At 40.7% G+C, this 14,558-nt stretch overlaps 1 protein-coding gene across 5 annotated transcripts in view; it reads right to left on the bottom strand.

The window, feature by feature from the left end:
• Positions 1 to 3,630: 3,630 nt before the first annotated feature.
• The window catches only part of CEP126 (centrosomal protein 126), a 66,587-nt gene continuing 55,659 nt past the window's right edge, over positions 3,631 to 14,558 (bottom strand). For 2 of the 5 annotated variants that reach the window (XM_039542288.1, XM_039542363.1), the window contains exons 7-12: positions 12,714 to 12,872; positions 11,125 to 11,249; positions 7,525 to 7,612; positions 6,825 to 7,034; positions 4,783 to 4,847; positions 3,633 to 4,144 (exon numbers count right to left, since the gene is read on the bottom strand). In XM_039542288.1, coding sequence (XP_039398222.1) covers positions 4,037 to 4,144; positions 4,783 to 4,847; positions 6,825 to 7,034; positions 7,525 to 7,612; positions 11,125 to 11,249; positions 12,714 to 12,872 — 755 coding nt within the window. In that variant the 3' untranslated portion in view covers positions 3,633 to 4,036. Of the gene's footprint in view, positions 4,145 to 4,782; positions 4,848 to 6,824; positions 7,035 to 7,524; positions 7,613 to 11,124; positions 11,250 to 12,713; positions 12,884 to 14,558 lie in introns of those variants that run through there. The other 3 variants (XM_039542429.1, XM_039542221.1, XR_005599801.1) reach the window with 3 other exon arrangements.

Here is a 14,558-nt window from a genome sequence, read left to right as displayed (position 1 = left end):
CTTGGCTCTCCTGGAACACGCGGCTGGGCACGTCCGAGTCACGGTCCTGTGCATAGGAAGCGCTGCCAGCATGAGATGACACTGAGGTGCGTCTCGACGGCCAAGGAGGTGCTGAGGGACCCTGAGAAGGAGCCACGTCTCGAGTTGGTCTTTCTCGGGATGGCACCGGAGAGCGGTACTGGGAGCTGTAACGGTACCGTGAACGAGACCGGGACCTACGACCGTGTCGGTGCTGGGAGGTTGACCGGGATCTCGAAGCTCTTCGCCTAGAATGGCTGCAAGATGCATGGTGCCAGGAGCAATGCTGGGAGCCGGATCGGTACCAGGAGTACCAGGCAGGCGAACGGGAAGCTGAGCGGTGCCGCGAGTGCGACTGGTACCGTGATGGAGAGCGGTGCCGGGACCGAGATCGGCGACGGGACTGAGAATGCCGGCGGGACCGAGATCTTGATCGGTGCCTGTCAGCGGTGCCGACGGAGGGCGGCCTCAGCAGGGCAGGCTTGCCAATAGACTGAATGACCTGCTCCGGCGGTGCCGGGGGCTGAGGCAGTGCGGTCTCTGTCATCGCGATCAAATCCCTCGCTGTGGAAAAGGTCTCCGGGGTAGACGGAATAGTGAGCTCGACCACAGCGTGAGACGGGGAGCTTTCGGGCACCGGACTCGACAGCCCTTGCGGGACTGGAACCAACGGTGCTGTTGCTAGCGGTGCTGCGGCAGGTGTCAGTGCCGGGCGATCCATCTTAGGCGGGTGCTCCGACTGCGGTGCAGATGGCACAGATGCAGCGGAAGCCTTATGTTGCTTCCTGGGCCGTGGGGACAGGGAGCAGTGCCGAGCCGACATCGGTGCCGGCGACGGTCGGTGCCGGGGGGCCTTTGCGGTACCGGGGCGGTCCGGAGCCGAAAGAGCACTTTTCCCTGATGTGGATTGTTCAGCGCTCGGTGCCGAGGGCGCTGGACTAAGAGCTGCCTCCATCAGGAGCTGTTTGAGACGAAAGTCCCACTCCTTCTTCGTCCTCGGCTTAAAGGCCTTACAGATACGGCACTTGTCAGGAAGGTGGGATTCCCCAAGGCACTTAAGGCAGGAGTCGTGGGAATCTTCCGTTGGCATCGGCTTTTGGCACGCCGAGCACGGTTTGAATCCCAGTGACCCGGGCATGAGCCCCGGTACTGGGTGGAGGGAAGGGGCTAATCCCCGATCCCCACGCAACTATATACACTAACTATATATACAAACGATTAAAACTAACTAAAACTGTAAAACTTGAACTATATACACAACTATCCGTAAAGAACTACGAGTAGGCTAGGGAAGTGGAGATCAGCTAAGCTGCGCTCAACTATTCCAACGACTGACACGGGTGGTAAGAAGGAACTGAAGGGCCGTTGGGTCGGCAGGGGTATATATCCGGCACCATAATGGAGCCACTCCGGGGGGCGACCCAGCCGACCCACCGAGTGTTGCTAGGGTAAAAATCTTCCAACGAATGTGCACATGGCGCGCGCACACCTAATTGGAATCGATATGAGCAAGCACTCGAGAAGAACCTAATTTTACTCCTGCTGTGAGGAATATAATTTCTGCTGATAGGACCGTCTGCCACAGAAGCAGCTAGCATTAATTTTCGCTGATGAGCCCCACAAGCAACCAGCTCCCAATCCATTTTAAGGTGTCCAGTTTGCAATGGAGCAGGAGGCAAAGGAGAAGGCCTACTTTCACCTTGTCCTTCTTTTCCTCCTGTAAGATGACCCCAGCGCTTGTTAGAGGCACTGGGATTGATCAAAGGCAGCCTTCTTAACAAGGGAGGGCTGCCTTTAGCTGGCAGGTGCCACAATGCCCCCTGAAGGGCTGTGGGCACCTTCCATACACTCACCCTGCAAGGAGCTGGCTGGGATGGATGTTCCTGCTTCTGTTTTGCCTTATAAATTGAGACTTCTGTGAAACTTATATTTATCATACTATCTTTCATAGTGTTTGGAAACGAAAACAACAAAGGGAACACACCATATAGGATAATCTTCCCATGCTTTAAAAACATTACAGGAGAGAGAACAAGAGAGCAACCTGTTAAGTGGACAGAGCTGGTCAGACATTTTAGTTGAAAAAGTTTTCCACTGCAAAATGTTACTTTGACAAAAAAAAAAATCAAAACAAATGTCCAGAAACATTTTAAAATTTCATTTCAAAACTTTTTTTGCATGTTTATATTTTTATTTTTACATTATTTAATGACTTAGTAGCAGCACAAGGGGACATATGTTAGGTCATAACATGAACAAGTCATTTTGTTCTAAAAACTACTGTAGTCATGACATATGACAGAAAAGTTGCAATTTAAAAAAAATTTATTTTATATTTTACTTTTAAAATCATTCACAGTAGCTGCTACTTAGTACAAATGATATCTGACATCTTATTTTCTAGATCCTAGTTGTGTTGTAATGAGTGCTTATCTTCTTTTCTTCTTCAAAGGATCAAACAGTTTCATTAGAACACAAACAAATACCAGAATACTTAGTAGCAGGTGCCCTTAATGAATTCAAAATAAAAAGGAATATTCTCAGTTATTATGTCAATGACATCTTGTCATATTCTGACGTGACCTGACAATGGTGACGTGTCATGTTATGCACTACTACTATTAACATGTCAGGCAATAATGTAAAAATAATAAATATAAAAGTGAAAAAAAAATCAAAGTGAATATTTTACTTCGAAATAATTTCAAAATTTTTAAATCACTTTTTTTGGATTGTCATTTTTGTGGGAAATTCACAAAATATTTGTTTTCATGGAATGAAAAATTTAGGAATGTTGAAATTTCCCATGTAAGGGAAATTCTGAGTTTTAATCAGCTCTAGTTGGGACATATTGACTCAGTTATAGTGCACTATGGTAAATAAGGAAAGGTTGCAAAGACGTAAGCTGGACAAACTCTACAGTACATGCTCTTCAGATTTTAGAGGGGCTTTTGGAACTGTAATAACAGAAACCATGACTTAATTATAAGCAGTTAAAACTATAGTTTTCACTTTCAAATCTTCAATGGATAAACCTCAAGCTATAGTTAGTTTGCTACCTATAATATTTTGATCAGTTTAAAGCTACTATTCTTAGAACGAGCTAGGCCTGGAATAATTTTCCCTAGAAATGCACATAAACTGTAGAACACTGGGAGCCATAGTAGAAAACTGTCTTTATTTTGTGAAACTGCTATTTTTCCTCTTTACTTTGTGGCACATACCATATCCATGTAATTGTGAACCACCTATGTAAACTCTGTGTAAACTCAAAAGCTTGTGTCCTTCACCAACAGAAGTTGGTCCAATAAAAGATATCCCTCACCCACCTTGTCTCTCTAATATCCTGGGTTCAAAATAGCTGCATCAGCACTGCACACAACAAAGGTAAGTCTAATACAGTCAAGGAAATTCAGAAGCTAGGACGGTTCCAGCATTTTCAGTAAGAGGAGCTAGAAGAGAAACCAAGAGAAGCATGAAGCTGACATCAAACAGACTTGTTGACCGAGAAGCATAGACAAGTCTGTAGTAGTTTGGAGTGGGGCCATCAGATGAAAGATAAGAGATGCAACATTTACCTGGCTGCTCCATGGATTATTGATAATCAGATCATTTTCTACAACATACCTTTTACAAATGTAATAGAATTTATTAGCAAATCTGGAAAACCATGAAGATAGGAGATTAGTTTATACATAATCTTAACCTGAGTAGCAAAATAATCTCTTTTCCATGTCATTTTAATTAAATATACAGTACATTTACAACCAGCAATAGACTCATTAAAATGTGAGGTATTTCCACTCTTTCAAAATACAATATTTTACAGTAAAGTGCATAATAAAATGTCTTAAATGTAAACTAGTTAACTGACATTCATTACTTGTGTTACTGTTTACATCTTTACACTGTGGTTGATTTTATAGTGTGTAGTGTTTTGAATACAAGTATACATTACATAAAGAACACGAGGCGGTATTAAAATAAAATCCAGTGAAGCAGCCTTTGTTAGTCCATGTCAGTATCTTCTCTGTAGTCGTGACAGAGTATCAGCTGACATACTCCGATACCTTCGCATGGCTAATGGAGGGTCCACAGAAGAGGAGGATGCAGATTGCTGAATGTTCTATAACAAATTGAAGAATAATGCGTTTATATGTGTAACATACTGCTGGGGATACCCAGAGCTGTGAGCTACTGTATTATCCCTCTGCCTCAGCAAGAGCGATTTTTGCTGGCTATTAGACAGTGTGTCAGCTGCCTGCTAAACCAGTCTGTCTTCCTCCCGGCAAACTCCTCAAGGCTCTTCCAGCCCAAACCTTGCCTAGTACATAGCAATCAGCGAACTCTAGCCCCCAAGCTCCTCAGAGATGTTTCTGGGCAATGTGCAGTCCCTACACTGTACATTCACAGAAGATATTATGTTTTCTGGTCTGTTAAAGAGTCAATCACACTTTATTAATTTAACTGTGGTAAATACAACCCTTCAAACACAGCACTGAATTGGTTTATAGTAAAAGTAAAACAAGTGTACTAACAAAAGAGCATGGCGTCTGACTCCGGCTTTGATCTTTGGTGTGACTCCCGAGTGCAGTCCCAATGCCACCTCTGGCTCTGACCACCTCCTTGACTGTATTCAGACAGCCCTGTTATGAACACTATCCCACGCAAATGGCACTCTGAAATTCTAGCAACTCAGTTAATCCTAAAACAAACCAATGTCAATACTGTCTAAGTCAGAAAACAGTAAATCTAAATGCTTACCAAAGGAGAGATTATCTGTAAAACACTTGACACGGATAGGTTTTTGGCAATGGTTTCTTGGACATCTAAAAAAATAGTACAAAACTATGATGCAACAATTATATAAAACACATGCTAGAACAAAAATATGAACAACAGTCAACAAGTCAGTACCAGCCTTCTTAAAGACTGTGGAAAATACAACAATTTTACTACAATTTAACAAGTTAACTATTTTTCTTTGGCCTGAGGGAGGTTGAAACATCTACTTTATTTGCATTTTTAAAATTTGGAATTGTAAATTAAACATTAACATCTAAAAAGAAATCCAAATCTGAAAAAAAGAAGGCCAGTTCCTCAGAGATGGGATATCAAAAAAAAAAAAAAAAACACCACTCAGAATGGGTTATCCATTTACATGGCCATGTTGAAGGCATACTGTCTTGTAGTTTGACTCCCAGATTTAGATTTTCTGTAAAACAAAACAATAAAGGGAGCGGAGATGGCGAAGATCTGGCATCTCTGTCAAGAATGCTTTCTTTGCCAGCTAAACCTGGCCAGAAAGTTGTCACCTTTTCTTTCAGATATGGACTTTGACATAGTGATCCATGTCTTTGCCACCTCCAGAATGGATTACTGCAACACATTCTATATAGAATTACATAACTTGGAGATAAGACCACTTGGAAATGTCAGGTGGTGATGGATTGTACTCATACTACAAAGTGGCTGGATTCTGGCTAAATTGTCTTGAGATAATTCGTCTTGTGGAGATGAACTCCTTGCTGAGGTAAAGCTGGCAGAGTTGACTTCTGCACCAGCCACCCTCCCCTGCCTCTGTTGTAGGGGTTCATCAGGGGAGGGAAAGGGCATAATGTGGATGGTGCCGGGACCTGTCAGCTACTTTACCTACCACAATTAGGGAGCCAGATCTGATGGCCACCCCCTTGTTACACCTAATGGAGCTTAGATAAAAAAGGGGAATTGAGCCCACGATGTCTGATAAATTTGGAATACAATGTGCAGTAGTTAACTGCACACTAGCAATGTTTTACTTTAGTTTTTGTAATTGTATGGTTTCCAGTCATTACTTTTACATTTCTTTCATTGTTCCCTTAATATTCCTTGTTGGACTTTTCCTTTTTACTTTCTAGTTTACTTGACTTTTTCTCCATTTTAATTATCTTCTGTCTGTTGCTTTGCTATCTTCTTTAGTTTCCCTGTCTCCTGTCTCTTTCCTATTTGCCTCTATGTGTGTGTGTGTCTTTCTTTTTCCTTTACAGTTCATAGAGTATTTTCTTTTCTACTTTTCTGTGTTTCTCATTTAATATCTCCTTCTGCCTAATCCTGAGGACATCATACTAAAACTGCCTCTTAAAACAGAGAAGTTTGAACTGCTGTTTTTCTGGGATCAGTGACTCTGTGCTACAGCTAAGCAGATTCCCAGTGGTTGCAAGGTTACTCTCCTCTGCTTTTGCCACTCCTATGGGAAATGGGAAACCTGAATTCCTTTTCAGAAGTTGTATTGATATTCAGGCTACCATATCATGTGGGACCAGTCAGCATACACAAGTTTAACGGGGGGACAAGTCCAAATATCTTACTTAGTTTTCACTCAGGCAAAACTGCCATTGTTTTAAATGAGTTTTGCCTGAGTAAGAGTTTTGTACTACTGTTTGGTATGTTTACTAAATAACAAATGCAACAGGACAGAGCATATGCACCTATAGGTCTTTATAGCCACATAGTTTATGTTTATATATGTCACTCAAACCATTATTTAAAATGTAAGTTATTACTATGTTAATACTATATATCAAGGATTGGCAACCTTTGGCACATGGCTCACCAGGGTAAGCACCCTGGTGGGCCAGGCTGGTTTGTCTACCTGCCGCGTCCGCAAGTTCAGCTGATCGCGGCTCCCACTGGCCACTGTTTGCCGCTCCAGGCCAATGGGGGTGGCGGGAAGCAGTGGCCAGCACATCTCTCGGCTTCCCGCAGCCCCCACTGGCCTGGAGCGGCGAACCGTGACCAGTGGGATCCCTGCTATATATTGTACTTACTCTGCAATCTTTGATTGAGACGATCAAGTGACTGAAGAATCTTCTGTTCTTCTAGTGACAGTGCACTCATGCCTCGCCGCTGGGCCTTGTTAAGCACCATGGTTTGTCCAGGTGGTTGCACTGTTTCCAAAGCAGCCAGGATTTCACCTTCTGTAACTGATGTACCTGCTAGATTTTCTGCCAGCAAAAACTGGGCAGTGCTTTCTGAAACTAAAGATTTTACAGAGCTGGTCACAGTCTGAACTTTTTCATGGATATACTGCACACAAAAATCCACATTAAAACAATATTAATGTCGCAAAGTCATGCATTCAAAAGTTAAGAAATGCTAGAATTAAGGTTGCCTGTGCTCCTAATATGGGGCAGAGGAAGATAGTTGGTGGAGGAGCCAGTCTTGCCAGCTTTACAGCCAGCTAATAGTGACATACTGTGCCTGTACACGTAGCTGTTATACACCTAAAAAAATACAACACTAGAGGAATAGAGACTTTATTTTTTTCATGATGCTCTTCTAAATCCACCAATCAGATATAAGTGATATTGTGCTGTGCTGTATTAACTTTTAGTGGAAAGATCTTTATTTCCAGCCAACAGACCATACTTTCTGATTCAGAATCATTGATGCTACAAGGCAACAGCTGATGCACAGTGCAACTATTTTATCTATAACAAAGAATGGAACTGAAATGAACTACTGTACCTTCATCAGAATTAGGGATGCCACTCACAGTTTGCACTGGCTCAAATGCACATTGAAATGGACTTCGCTGGACAGTATGTACTGTATTCTGTAAAAATTGATCATTTTATCAGAATATTATTTAAAATAAGGTTAACATTTCTGGAGATTTTTAATGTTTTAGTTAAGATATTTATGTTACTGAAGTTTACAGGCTGTGTGTTTTCAAGTTCAAAAGCTATTTTGAAAAATATGAGCAATTAATAAAGCTTTTTTAAAGCACACAAAAATGTCTATATACCTTTGTCTATATCAGGGGTCGGCAACCTTTCAGCAGTGGTGTGCCGAATCTTCATTTATTCACTCTGATTTAAGGTTTCGCATGCCAGTAATACATTTTAATGTTTTTAGAAGCTCCTTCTATAAGTCTGTAATATATAACTAAACTATTGTTGTATGTAAAGTAAATAAGGTTTTAAAAATGTTTAAGAAGCTTCATTTAAAATTAAATTAAAATGCAGAGCCTCCCAGACTGGTGGCCACGACCCGGGCAGTGAGTGCCACTGAAAATCAGCTCGCATGCCGCCTTCAGCACCTGTGCTATAGGTTGCCTACCCCGGTCTATATTGTGGTTGCTAAGCAACAGCCTGCACTGGAGAAGTGTGGAGAGGATCCATAGTAGCAAGAGACCCTAGAGGCATTCTGGTTGACTTTTGTTTTACACTTTTACTGGATTGTACTCACATAGTTTGGTATTTTTATAGTCTCTTTATTGTCATCATTGGCAATTTTAAAATCAAGATTAGATGTTTTTTCTAATTGACAGTGTATACAGGAATTATTTCAGTGAAGCTCCAGAACCTGTGTTTTGCAGGAGGTCAAACTAGATAATCACAACAGTCCCAACTGGTCTTCTGGTCTTAGAATCTATTAATCTCTCCCAAATGTGCATTTTGTAAAATCCTCTGACTGATTTTGATTTATTAACACTTTTATTTATTCATTTCTTTTACAAATATTAAAAAACAAGGAGCCCAGTGACTATTAGAAATTTTAATTAAAAGTTCTAATCAAAACTCTGAGCATTTTTATATGCCTATCTGTCTAATGCATTTAGCTCTGAAGTCAATGACAAGTAGCCTGGTGCCAATAACAGCATATCAGATGACCCTAAACTAAATCACATTCCAGTAAGATGTCACTACCACTACAAGTTTTTACAGCCACAGCAATATTTAATTCTGCTATGTATACTTTATATATGCAAAATGATGAAAACAAAATGTTTTTATGCAAAGGAAACATTTATATTTGGAATAAACAATGATGATTAATGAATCTCATAACAGCTGTATGCCTTCTATAAAGATATTTGGTAACATTTGGTCTATGTATTTCTGGTGACTGGTTTATAGCAGTAAAACCCCCAAAGAAAATAATACATCTGTTGTAAAGGAAGATAAAGTATTTCACTGTGACAATACACCTCTACCCCGTTATAACGCCACCCAATATAACACGAATTCCGATATAACGCGTTAAAGCAGCGCTCCGGGGGTGTGTGCGGGGCTGCGCGCTCCGGCGGATCACATCAAGTTAGATATAATGCGGTTTCATCTATAATGCGGTAAGATTTTTTGGCTCCTGAGGACCGCGTTATATCAAGGTAGAGGTGTAGTTAAAAACTATTGAGAATGTGCAGAGAAACTATTTTTATGTTTGCAGGAATGTTGGACTTTCTCATTCATTTTCAGTGGAAGATTTTTTGGACTTGTGACTTTCCTTTTTAGTTTCCTGAAAGTGCTTGTTATTTTTCACTGGTGATGTAATCTGATAGACACGTAAGCCATAGGAAACTTCTGAGTTGATCCAGCCAAGTGATTTTCCTTTGTGAACAAAAGGTTCTCTTAAATTAACAATACATATAATCAGCAAGTAACTAATTTTAATACCTTGTATGTTTGCTGGTGTTTTATAATACTCATGATAATATAAATCTTGGAAAGAATTAAGTAAGTTTGGCCTCAATCGATTTTAGGCCTCAATCCTGCAAGCACTTCCCACACTTTAACTTTATTCACATGAGTAAAGTTAAACATGTGCAGGATTGGGGCTTTGGTTTGGCCTTCTCAAAGTTCTCATAAATCTTATGACATGAAGTTCTATTATGTGTAACTAGTGCATGCAATTTCCATTCTCAACTAAAATTCAAGGTTAAGGTAAAATTCTCCTCTCTGACTGTCAATGTAGATTTCTGTTGTACATTCTGCATTTGTTTTGCAGGGAGAGCTCCCCTATGCCCATGGAAAAACCAATGTACAAAATAAGTGCAGATTATTCAATAGTGCTCTACAACAAAGATATTAGCTGCACACCAGTTCAGTGCTCCAAATACACATGAATGCCATACAGGCTCTTCTTGGCAGCATCACATATCAGCACTCCATTTCTCTGTCCAAGCCACTCTCTTGTTAGGTTCAAACTAGCATGAGAGGGCAGCAAAGGAGAAAGGCCACATGTCCCTAAGAAAAGTTCCAGGCTTGGGAACTGGACTACCATAATCATGGATAGCAGGAGACATGGGTTGAGAAAGAGGGAAAAGTTGTGAGGAGGCAAAGAGATTTGAGGAAAGTAGAGAGAGAAACAGAGATTGAGGGAGACATAGAGAAAACAGTAGAAAAAAGGGGAAAAGAGAAAATTGTGTGAAAATAAAAGGGAAAAATTAAAGTGGGAGATGAAAGGAGAAAAAGAAGGGAATAAGAAGTAAAAACAGAAAAAGAAAAAAAACCCACCCCAAAGGCACACAAACTTTTGAATTGGTACATTTATATTCAATGTATTCATATTACATGCTTTCCCAGGCAAGAAAAAGAGACAAAGGAGGGAGAGGCTTCAGCTGTGGTCCTGGAAGAAAAAGGCAGAAGAATCACGAGGATGAGCACAGTGCTGGGAGGAATGAGGGAAATGTAATTGCATTTTTACTTTGTTAATTGGGGTACCGCATGAGTTGTTACGCATATATTTTCACATATTTGTCTGTACCTCTTATTTAAGCAATCTGAGAGTGTGCCGGGGCGGCTCCCACTGAAGCCGCAGGACCAGCGGACCCTCCGCAGGCATGCCTGCGGGAGGTTCACAGGAGCCCTGCCTGCCGCCCTCCTGGCGACCGGCAGAGCACCCCCCATGGCATGCCGCCCCAAGCACGCGCTTGGCATGCTGGGGCCTGGAGCCGCCCCTGGAGTGTGCATCAGCCAGTTAGATTGCTATATATATATTTATATTCAGCTAGGGAGTTGTATGGCTAGTTGTCTACTGGCTGAAGAACACTAAATATGTTCTTTAAGACAATCAGAATGCAGCAGGTCAATAGAAGGACATTGAGTAATTCTCACATTATTGTATCACTATCCATCAAACAAAATCAATGTATCTGCATCAATCATTTGCTAAAGTAACTAGTCATAGAATCAGCATTTCCTGTTTTAAAATTAACATCTTGACTTTACTTCAATATTTATTTTCCATTATTCCTCCAACAAGTATACAGCAGTGGGAAACTATTATTCTGTGACAACCTTTGACTGACATTTTCAGTTCAACATCCCAGAAATTGATATCTACCTGTGCATAATGAGTGGGTTTCCTTCCTGCAGAGGCTACAATTTGTCTTCTCTGTTCTAAAAGAGCTCTACGTTTATTTTCGCTGTTGTCAGAAATTTGTTTTCGTCTTGTAACAGGAACAGCACCTAAAATGAGAAACACAAAAAAGCATCCAGTACGTAAAACCATCCTAAATAGAGAGGTGCAAAGATTACTGGCACTTTGATATTACAGTAGAACTTCAGAGTTATGAAGACCTCGGAAATGGAGGTTGTTTGTAACTCTGAAATGTTCGTAACTCTAAACAAAACATTATGGTTGTTCTTTCAAAAGTTTACAACTGAATATTGACTTAATACAGCTTTGACACTACTATGCAGAAGAAAAATGCTGTCTCCCGCCCCTTTTTATTTTAAGTCTAACACTGTACTGTACTATATTTGTTTTTGTCTCTGCTGCTGCCTGATTGTGTACTTCTGGTTCCAAATGAGGTGTGTGGTTGACTGGTCAGTTTGTAACTCTGGTGTTCGTAACTCTGAGATTCTACTGCAGGGTTCCTCAAACAGGGGTTGCTGCTTGTGTAGGGAAAGCCCATGGCGGGCCAGGCCAGTGTGTTTACCTTTTCCATACGCAGCCGTGGATCACTGCTCCTGGCCAATCCGCTCCCATTGGCCCGGAGCAGCGATCTGCGGCCAGTGGGAGCCGCGTTGGCCAGACCTGCGGATGGGGCAGGTAAATACACCGGCCTGGCCCGCGAGGGGCTTTCCCTACACAAGCGGCAACCTCTGTTTGAGAAACCCTGTTCTACTGTATAGTGGCTGATCCTCTATAAATGCCTAAGGTTGATGAAAATATAATAGTTAGCTAACTTCTGAGTTACCTTTGTGATACAGCAATGTCTAATGACATGCCAAACAATAATTCCATTTTATAAGATAGGCAATATTTAGGAAACAACCTTAGGGCCTAACTATCCAGGGTAATCAGTGCTTCCTACTAAGGGCTGCATGGTCTCAGCTCCCATTGGATTTAACAGTAATTACGAGAACTCAGCACATTGTAGGGGATGCTCACTAGTTCACAGAATTGAATTTACTTGACTAAGTTTCATCCCATGAGATTTCACTACCACTGCTGTACATATTAGAGCTTCTTAGCTATATTTGTTTTTGCCTTGCTAATTTATGAGTATTTGTACTCATTTTAATGTATTTAAAACAAACAAAAAAAACTGCAGCAATTTTCTTCAGACGCATAAGCCTAAACTAGATACTATACTGCAAACTTAATTCAGTTTTCTTCAGTGTTTTAATACATTTTCAAAACTCAGCCTCTAACCTACACCTGCAGGGAAAAATACGTCTGCATATGGAATTTGCAGGTGCAAATCAGGAACTTGCATACCCAGATATTATATGCCATTTTGTACTTAGTTACTTGATGTGAAAATGTAGGTTCTGCGTGTGCAATTATAGGTGTGCTTGACCATTTTTTGTGTACACAATTTGGTAAGGTTTTAAAAATTTGTCCCAGAATGTCTTTTGGTGCTTTTAACAGCATTTTCTCTGTCATTTTTACTACAGTGATATCTAACAAATAAGGTCTCTTACCATTTGATGAAGAAGAGAAAAATCCATTCATTCTAGATGATTTAAAAGTGGTCAGAAGGTTGCCACCATCAAGAGTAACATGGGATATGTTAGCTTTAATAGGTTGCAAATTAGTGCTACCGGAATTATTGTAACGAGCATCGTAATGCCGGAAATCACCTGAAAGGAAACTGAATGTAATGAAGTTGTATTCATTATATACTGAGGAACATTAAAAATTTTAAAATGCTGAATTATTAATCAAGTAACATATTTCTGAAAAAAACAGTGAGAGTTAGAAGTGAACTTCTTGATCAGCACCAAGATTAGTTTTATTGGTAAGTAAGCCAAGATGTATTTAGATCTATGAAGAAACTATGGACTAAAGTTTTAGTGAGGCTTACCCAACACAGTAATAGAATATGTTAGGAGTCGATCCTTCAAGGTATTGAGGACTCTATCCTGATATAGCAAAGCACGTATGCAAGCGTTTAACTCGGAGCATGTGAATTAGACCCACTAACATCAGTGGTACCATTCCAGTGCTTACTGTTAAGCATATGTTTAGCGCTTTGTTGGATAAGGGCCAGAGTGCTTAGCACCATGTAGGATCAAACCCTTAGGGAATACTATGCCTTGATCAGTAAATACACCACTTGATGCTTCCAGCTCCATTTAAAACATTTAATGAAAGACCCTCATAGCTGATCATTTTGTTTATGGAAATGAACATTTTGCTCCCTGACTGCCCTCCCTATGTTGTTTTTCTTTAATATACACTAGGTTGTATGTTGCAGTAAATAATATTTTTTGTTTTCTAAGCTGCTCACACACACTGCTGTACTTCAGGATATTGTTGCAACACTATATGTCACTGAAGAAGAATGGTGCAGGATTTGCTTTCTCTTGGAAAGAGCTTTAGGACAAGGATTGTGTCTTCTCATATGCTTGTACAGTGCTGAGAACATTTTGGGCACTACTGAAATATAAATAATGAGTCACTAAAACCAAATTTGGGTATTTAATATAAATAATCTGACTTAAAGAATGCAATAGACATAATGAATAGATACCGAAAGAATACCACCGCTGATTTTCAAAGAAAAGGGAATGTCTCCATCTATCCCTCCAGTACGTAGGTGTGTATGGTGGGGAGACGCGGGGGAAGAGGTTTAAAATATTTGCATGTGACATGTAAAATCTGTCTCTAAAAGTTACAGTGCTCAGTTGCATGAAGACACAGAAGGGTAGGGAAACAGAAACTCTCTCCTCTCTCTTCTTGCCTCTTTACTACAAAATATATTCAAAGCACTTTGCTCTTCCCCAAAGATGTAGTTTTTGAGACATACAGTGTATGTACTGTACATGAAGTGACAGGCCCAATAAGGGACATGGAAGCTCTTTATTTTAATAGAAGGGGGCTCTGCACCAGCTTGAGTGATCGTCAGGATGGTCACAACTGTATGGTAGGAGGCACAGCGTGGCTGCTGGTACATGAAGTGGAGTTGGCGGAGTCATGAACTCTGCCTCTGGAAGAGGTTGCAAGGCTGGAAAACCATACAGCAGCTCAGCTGGGTACAGTGTGGGGACTCAGGATTCCATTACTGCTCCAAAGCACAGAACTTGGCTAGAGTGCAAAGGGGTTACTGGGAAAGCATTTGTAAATATAAATTAATCAGTCTGAAACATGCTTTAAAAGTTAATTAGCAGGAAGATATGATTTATTCTCTTAAATTTTCTTGTGTATCTTTTGCTCTGTCTTGCCCATAGTTATTTCTACAGTAATGTTCCCAGAAAACGTTTTTGTAAAGCATGTAATGCTTCTATAAATTCTCTCTGACACAAATATTTGCCAGCACAGTGACA

The sequence above is a fragment of the Mauremys reevesii genome, linkage group 1 (genome assembly GCF_016161935.1).
Source record: "Mauremys reevesii isolate NIE-2019 linkage group 1, ASM1616193v1, whole genome shotgun sequence".
In the NCBI taxonomy this organism is placed as follows: Eukaryota; Metazoa; Chordata; order Testudines; family Geoemydidae; genus Mauremys; species Mauremys reevesii.
Note: the sequence above shows the minus strand (reverse complement) of the source record. Positions and strands in the feature narration are given on the sequence as shown.